This window comes from Medicago sativa, chromosome 6, assembly GCF_051527215.1.
Source record: "Medicago sativa cultivar Bolivia chromosome 6, Bolivia_mono, whole genome shotgun sequence".
In the NCBI taxonomy this organism is placed as follows: Eukaryota; Viridiplantae; Streptophyta; class Magnoliopsida; order Fabales; family Fabaceae; genus Medicago; species Medicago sativa.
The window spans coordinates 2,819,044-2,827,835 of NC_140754.1; the positions used below are offsets into that span (position 1 = coordinate 2,819,044).

The following is an 8,792-nucleotide window of genomic DNA, read 5'->3' on the forward strand; positions in this document are numbered from 1 at the left end:
AGTCTTTCGTTTAGCGTTCTTGCATTACCAATTCTCTAGGTCTTCACTCCTTTATATAGAGGTGTGAAAGAGACGTTATGAAATTGCCAGCACACCAAAGAGTCGTTAGTGAAGCTTGATCTTTCACCAATGATCTTTTGCCTGATTTGGTTGTTGTCCTATGAAGAACCAATTTGAAATCCATTCCTTATCCAAAGGAACATATATGCAGGCGAGACCGTATTCTGGAGCTGTTTTCTTGTCTTGAAGCGTGGACACAAAACAGAGTAGTGGAGAACGTGGTTGTACAATTCGTACAAAGTACAATGTCAACGCTTTCGTCCAAAATGCAAGCACAAGCCTTCAAACACCTTTGAAATGACCGTTGCAAAATTCCACTAATCCTTTGTTTGTGTTTTCGAATCCAATGGACAGCTTTTGCATTGATAATTCTTCAATTCTTGAATCTTTTGCAAATCCAGTTGAGATTCAGCTTCTGGTGAAATAGCTTCTGATGAGGCAGCTTCTGATGATGCAGCTTCTGATGATATGACTTCTGCAGCTTCTGGTGACGCAGCTTCTGATGATGTGGCTTCTGGACCTCTTGTCTTCAGAAGCACTATTCTTCAGGAGCAGCTTACTTCAGGAGCGCTATTTCTTCAGGAGCAGCTTGACTTCAGGAGCGCTTTGCCTTCAGAATCATCTAAGCTTCATTTCCTTTGCTCTTTATTTGCTCATTCAGAACCAATGATGATGTAACTTTATAATTATGGTCCTGTACACTTGAACAAATATTAGCTAGTCCAATTTACAATTTTTAATACCTTGTTATCATCAAAACTCTTTAAGGTTCATTGTTAAACACATTTTGTTCCAACATAATCACTTAGTCCCTGCATCTCGTTTTATCAATTTTGTTTCCAATAATTGTCTCTCTAAAAATAATTATTTAGTGAAAAACACATTATATTCATGAAAATTAGAATAAAAAATAAATAACATAACACCACCCAACCATGGAGTATAGTAATCCAGAACAAAATAACTTAACAATATTGTTCCATTATTTATTTGCAAGCAAATAGTCCTTCTATTTATCTTCATCTGCGAACTCTTAGTATCCAAAATTCACCATTTTAAACCTTTGTGGTTGCTCAATGAAATTTTTGTTGGATACTAAAAAATTGGCAGATGAAGGTGATGGACTTTCAAAATGAGAGAGAATAAGTTGAGAAAACAAACAAGCTCAGTAATAATGGCTTGTTTATAATGCCGAAATTGTTAGGCCGGATGTCATGACCGGGGTTCGAACCCCGGTACCTCCACTTGTGTGTGTGAGTTTATAATGGCTTTGCTATTTCGTCTATCTACCAAAAAAAAAACAATAGATACATACAAGGGTGGTGAAGGGTTTCACCTCACTATTTAAGACAATCACAATACATGTGAAATCAATCCCGCCAATAGCAGCTTACCATGTGTCGCAATATCATTCGCTTTTGTTTTTAGCAAGGATAATGCATGTGATATCTTTTTCTCATCACTCCTCCACCATTTGATTTGCATTAATTTCTTGTTGTTCAATCCTAGTCATTCAATAAAAGCACAATCCTTGACACCCTTTTTGCACCAATCAAAACTTTACTAATTGTCCTTCTACCTCAACTACTCCCTCATTCACCTAATGTATTTTTATTTGGTATTAATCATTTTGATCTTGAATGTTGAATGAGTAGTTACACTAGTTTTTTAATGTATCAAAATTTTAAAATAATATCTGATCATTATGTTAGTCAAAATAGTCATGTACATTAAAATGTCTCGTTAATATTGTTAAATTAATCTCTTAATATGCTTATTATCACACTAGTCTTTACAAGTACTTACTCACTGTCAACATTAAGAGATTATTTTAACTAAAAAAATGCATAATCAAAGACTTTTTTAAAATTTTGATACATGAAATAATTGTGCTTACTCGTCATACATTCAAAGATCAAAACGACTATTACTCCTTTTTTGTTTGCAATCAAAACTCACCTTGAACCAAGTGATACTTTCACAACAAGATACGGGCTTAAGGGAAGTGGGCCAAATTTTTTTGGGTTACAAACAACTTTTTTATGAGAGTTTATTGTTCCACCATACTTGCTTTTTGTGCCCCCTACTATATATTTTGGATTATATATTTCAATATGTGTAGGTACGTTCAAAAAAACTATTTTTTCGAATTTTAGAATATGATATATGGTGTGCGAGAAGCTTAAATGGTGGGAAAAGAAACTCATTTTTCCGCTACGATTCTTAAAAGCCCCACTAAAACTATAAGAAAAGAACCTAACTCATTTTTCGAAAGCTTTTCTCTTCCACCTCTACGGGTCTTAAGAGAAAAAAAAAACTTTCAGATTCACTTTTATTTTATAAACATACGAAATCATACGATTTCACAAACCAAATTTTGCATATTTAGTTTATAAACCAAATTTGCATAAGTCATCAACTTGTTGATCAATTTCACAAACAATGCAATTTAATAAAATAACATTTTTTTTATGTTAACTCTCATATTCTTAGATAAAAGGATCCCTATTAAAATACCTATTTATCACTAAAAGTGAATTTTATCACTAAAATAACACATAAAATAAGACGATTGATCAATATTTTAGTAAATAAAATCCAATAAATATTATTTTTAAAATACCTTAGTTTCTTTTACGTAATAGACTATTTTTCGTGGTGTACACTAAACTTGGACCCTTAACCTGTTTTATAGTATATCAGTCGAGTGTTTAGATCGAAAAATACAATTAGTTCAATAATTACCTCACATACGAGTGTTTCGATCGAAAAATACAATTAGTTCAATAATTACCTCACATACGTTGAGTCGTCCAGTCTAGTGCGGCGTGAATATCAGACGAATGTTGATGGCAATCAATATTCGGATTGCAATCAATATGATTTTTTTTTATTGAAACTTATGCACTCTCAATTTGAACAATTCGTTTGAGATGCGCCTTTAAGCTCACCTATGAATCATGTATGGTACTTTTTTTTTTGAAGGGGTATATGGTACATTTTGATTAAAAAAACAGCTTTTAAAAATATTTTATCAAATGGCCAGTCATTTTTTAAAAAAAGCATGGTTGATTTAAAGAATATGTTTAACGCATCAGAATTTTTTTCAAATGGCCGGTCATTTGGCACATTTAAATAAGATGCATGTTTTTCAAGGGAGGGTAGTGTCTCATGTGACCTATGGTGGACAAATGTTTAAAAATCATTAAAACACTTTGACGAAAGATGTCACCACCTCCGAGTAGAAGTTCAAAGCCCCCCATGCTCTTACGACTAAAACATATACATAGCCTATGTTGCTTCGACGAAAAGAAGAGAAATTAACATAAATTGAGTTTTAAAACACTAATATTTGTTATTTTATATATAGAGAAAACGACATTGATTGGGTCATTGTCTCACTCCCGAGGACAATAATAATTCGAGTGGTTAATGATCAACTCCAGTTAAAGATGAATCGTCCGGGAGAACCCAAATTCGAATTGTGCCTAAAATAATCCTTAGGCAAATTTTACTTATCTATTGGAAGAACTCTGGATTACTAGGATCTCATTCCTCTGGGAACCCAACAGTTAAAAGATCGGAAAAAAAAAATGGAAGTGTCAGTCCATAATTTCTTTTATATACTCCTTATAGTGAATTTCGATATTAATGAATAAAGCTAAGAACACACTCTCTTTTATGGATTAAAATTCATTATGTATGCCCGTATAAATTTGGTGGGACCCATCTAACTTTCAACCATTAGAACAATGTGTTTGAATGTGTACGTTAGAGACTCTGTTTCCAACACTCCTCTATATTATAATTATTTAAAGCCAAAAGATTAGTGAAGATGTTGACATCTAAAAAAAAACCAAAATGAATTTCCTGGTTTGTTTTTAGCTTAGATGTTTACTTTTTATCTTGCATTACAATGTAAGCATAGAAAGAGAAGATAGTTAGTGTCACATTCATGCTTGTAATGTTCATAACATCCTTGACTATAACAAATAAGCAACTGAATTTTCCAATATGTGTTTTGGTGTAGCAGCACCATCAGAGAAAGTGAAGTTTCAACATCCATATACTTAGAAAATTGTATTTCAACCATTTATACATTCAATTATACAAATAAGAATATGAATAATATATAAATTTCCTATAGACATAGTAACTTATGTGAACATCCTTAAACAAGGAAAAATATTGAAAGTGGAAAAAATTCACTCTTTGTTATTGTATTTTATATATACAGCCTCAGATTCATAGAACTTTAATGCCATTGTCTTTCATAATTTGAGAGTTGGAATCAAGAAGATTTTCCAATGATCTTTTTGATTTCCTGTTCCTTGCTCTTCCTGCTTCTTTTAACAACTCGGCCAACCTACGTTTCTCATCATCGACATCAGGGTTCGCTGTTCCTAGCTTCTCTTCTCTCATTCCAACAACATATTCCAACATTTCAATCGCATCATCGACTCTGCAAATCATTATAATTAACATGAAATGTTAGCAATCAAAACCTCAAAAATTCTAGTACTCGACAAAACTATGTTACATATGTCGATGTTATTCTGCTTGTAATATGTTATTTGACATGGTATAAATATAAAACAATGCATTGGTAAAACACCGATGAACCGATATAATCCAAACTGCACATGAGACCGAGATAGTACTATGTCGAGATCAGAACAAAACAATGCAAGGAGATTTAAGGGTCAATGACCATGTTACCTTCCCATTGCATCATAGGTTCCTGCAAGATTGCTATAAACTCCTAAGGTATCTGGATGATAAGGACCATACTCCTTTTCCAAAATAGTCCTAGCCTCTTCGAACAAGTCTGCAGCCTCGTTAATAGCATACCTTTGGACACAAGCAAGTCCCATTTGGTTCAATGCAATTCCAAACAAAGCCGATTTTTTCTCGCCGCTAGCACGAAATTTCGCGACAGAACTTTTAAAGATGTTATAAGAATCAGAATAGTTCCCTAACATATAATACATGACTCCCATTTGTGCTTCAATTCCAGCAATAGTACTGTGTTGACCAGGAACATTGTTGTATATCTTCAATGCTTTTTTGAGTAACTTCAAACCCTTTTCTATATCATTCATGGATTGATAAATTGCAGCAACATCTATCAATCCATTAGCAATCTCTTCTAGAGAGATTCCGGGTTTTTTCTTCCCGAAAATCCGAAGGGCGTTTTCACAGTAAGTTTTTGATTCCTTGAACTTGCCTATTTTGTTGTATAGATCAGCTAATCTTACAAAAACAGAAGCAACTGTTGGGTGATTCTCTCCTTTGGTTGATTTGAAAACTGTTAAAGCTTTCTGATAAGAAAATATCGCTTCATCATAGCGCGCCAACGATAAATAAGCATCGCCTATGCTACAATCAACCGAAGCAACGTCTAGTTCCTGACGGTTTTCCGCCATAACCACGCTTGCCAAAACATAATGCTCTAAAGCACTTTCATAATCACCTTTTGAGTCACAGATGAGTCCCATCAATCTCCGATCAGCCGCTTCTTCAAACGATGCAGGCAAACCGTTTCCCTTGTGAATATCAAGAGCCATTTGACACAGCTTCTTAGCTTCATCAAACTGCAGTGCTTGAACATGTGCCTCGGCTACATACCGACATGTCTCACCGAATCGAGGATCAGTTTCCCCTAAGACCTGCCCTTGAATTTCAAGTCCTGCTGTATAAAACAGTAGAGAATTCTCAATATTTCCCATCATTGCATAAGTATCACCTAATTGCATACACCCTGCAAACTTAGCTAGTGCATGATCTTGACCATGCTCTAACACAGGAACATCAATCGAACGCTCGAGAATTGGTATGGCCTCACTGTACTGTCCTAAATTACAGTAAATTGTGGCCAATACATGAAGACACATCACCAATTCCAAACTTGGTTTACCATCTTCATTACATAATTCAAATGATTTCAAAGCTCTAAGACCAAAATTGAGAGCCTTGTTCGGATTCTCACCCTTAGATATCATATCTCTTGTTATCTTTAACAAGAAAGGTCCGAGATCAGGATTATCTAACTCGTCAACAATACCGTCCTTCAAACCAAGCCTCTTATGCTTCCTCATCATATTGTAAAAACCATTTCCTTTTCTAGTTCCCTTCTCATTCCTCTTATGCAAACTTCTACTTTTTGCAGCCGACTTTGACGATTCTTCACCGATCCTTGTGCTTGAAGAAACAATAACTTTCTCAATAGCATCAACATTCGGATCCTCTTTATTTTCTGTTGTCACAATCTCTTTTCTAATCTCCAAATCACCAATATATCCAACAAGATGACCCAATTCTGAATCAATCCTTGATTCTTCGCCATATGAGTAAAAACTAGCCCTTGAAGGTGATTGATCAGAACTTCTCATTTCATAAACATTGGTATACAATTGTTCAATTGAAGTATCTACAACACCATCAATAGCTAAATCAATTGAATCACTTTGAATACTTCTTGGACTTAGTGTACTCCTTGGTGATGCTTGTTGAGCAGTAAAGTTATCCTTATGAGGTGTATAGTTTTCACTAATTTCTTCTGTTGCATTATTCATGTTGTATTCTTCCATAGTTATTGCAGGCATTGAATTCAATGCTACAGTCACCTAAAATTGATCAAGGAAACAGTAAAAAGAAGGAATAAAAACTTTGAAATTCTTCTAAGGCACTGTCTGGAATTTCTATAATGAATGATAAAAAAAAAGTCAAATTGTTTTTATATATGGCATAAGTTGTTTTCATAAGCTATTCCGGAGAGTTTATAGAAATAAGCCGAAAACAACTTATGGACATGATCATAAGCTATTCCTATAAGCTCTCTCAAACAGTTTAACAATTTGCTTATGTAAGTAAATAAGCTCAAATAAACCAATCCAAACAAGCTCTAAATAGGAAAACATAAGTAAATAAGCTCAAATAAACCAATCCAAACAAGCTCTAAATAGGAAAACAAGAACTAAAAACTTAAGAAAAGAATCAGAATACACCATACATTCAATGTTGGTTTAAGGTCTCAACTTTCAATAACAAAATCAAAAGCCAAATTTGATTTTGAAACTCTCCTAAATTGGAAAAAAAGAACCAGAAAAGATTCATAGTACACTATACATTTAGGCCCTGTTTGGATAAATAGCTTAATTAAGAGCTTATAGCATAAGTGCTTTATAAGTTATCCTAAAGAGCTTATGAACATGTCTATAAGTAATCTCATTAACGGAATCAAGAGCCAAATTTCACTTTACAGAAACAAGCCTCCAACATAAAAGTCAAAACTCAAAACCATTCATAACTTCAGGTTATCCAAATTTCATTTCAATAAAAAAAGCAAAAGATTGAATAAGAAGAAACAGAAAAGAAAACAAAAAGTAAAAGAGAAATGAATCAAACTTTATAACTCATCACAGCAAACAGAAAACAAAAAGATAAAAAGCAAATTATTCCACCTGGTTTGATTGCTTGGCATAGCTTCTTCACAGATTCTCTCTTTCCTATTACACAACACAAAAAAACTTTTCTTCTGAAATTCCATTTTTGTCAGTGATCAAACTCATGGTTTTAAACTTTGGCCGCGATTGCGGTTACACTGCAAACCTTTATATTGCGGCAAAATGCAAAAAATGCGGTTATGATGCTGTTGCGGAGACTTCAAAATCATTCATACTGCAGACCGCAATTTAAAACCATGATCAAACTCAATGAAAACAGAAAAGAAAGAAAAAAAAAAACCAATGTGAACACAAGAAAATCAACGAAGACAGAAACTCATAGAGAACATGAAACTGAACTCAATAAAAACATGAACTGAAACATAATCATAATAACAAAAACAACATAAGAAAGACAATAAATGTTACCTTTTAGTATTCTCCAAAGAATGAAACCCAAAACTTTACAAGGTTGTTTATAATTTGTGTATGTGTTATGTTAAAAATGAATTTAGATGAAGATATATGAGTCAATGCATAATGCATATATGTATAATTTGTATTGGAGGATATTGATATTCATTTATATCTATCTATATATATACACATGCACATGTGAGCTGTGTTACAAGACTTGTTTATGGTAGATAATGAAATTTTGATGAAATGGTGAGGGTATAATGGGAATTTTAATGGATTTATTGAGATTTTCTAGATAAATATGCATGTGTGTGAGTGTCGAAGCATAGAGTTGGAATTTTGAAGCAAAAACTTAGGAAGGTGACGTCTCTCCCACTCCATTCCTATTCTTTCATTGTATTTTTTAAAAATGAAAAATAATAGTGAATTTTCTTAAGTAACAATTTTCGATTGTTTCTCAAAATTTGATCTTATTTAGATAAACTTTTATGGCTAAAAATAAGTAGTTGCATTGGCAGGACCTATAGCCTAGATGGAAAAAAAATATAAACATGTTTCATAAGAAAAAAATATAAACATGTTTCATAAGCTAAAATTGATTATCACAAGAACTCTAAAGTCAACTATATTATCGATAAAGGTTATAAAAAAACTATATTATTGATAAAATTTTAAGAATTCCATTTTTTTTTTATAGAATTCTAAATAGTTAGTGTGATAATAACTAACTATTAAATATTAGAAGACCTTGCCAAAAAAGTATTAGTTGATTTTATCACCAATATAAAAAAAACTAATAGATGATTAACGCTCTTTGATCTTTAAGATTTTTACAGATTCTAGTGAGTTTTGAGATCCAACTTATTT

The 8,792-nt window shown here is 32.9% G+C and overlaps 1 protein-coding gene across 3 annotated transcripts; it reads right to left on the bottom strand.

Moving 5' to 3' along the window:
* Nucleotides 1–4,113: 4,113 nt before the first annotated feature.
* Nucleotides 4,114–8,070, bottom strand: KLCR2 (Tetratricopeptide repeat (TPR)-like superfamily protein). 3 transcript variants are annotated; one of them, XM_085718729.1, is made up of 4 exons: nt 7,935–8,070; nt 7,524–7,568; nt 4,780–6,686; nt 4,114–4,522 (listed from the first exon to the last, which is right to left on the bottom strand). In XM_085718729.1, the coding sequence occupies exons 3-4, from the start codon at nt 6,663–6,665 to the stop codon at nt 4,306–4,308; spliced, it is 2,103 nt and encodes a 700-aa protein (XP_085574855.1). In that variant the 5' UTR covers nt 6,666–6,686; nt 7,524–7,568; nt 7,935–8,070; the 3' UTR covers nt 4,114–4,305. The 3 variants fall into 3 exon arrangements, with proteins under 3 accessions (XP_085574855.1, XP_085574854.1, XP_085574853.1); XM_085718728.1 differs by having other exon boundaries at nt 7,524–7,740; XM_085718727.1 differs by lacking the exon at nt 7,524–7,568.
* Between the last annotated feature and the right edge of the window lie 722 nt (nt 8,071–8,792).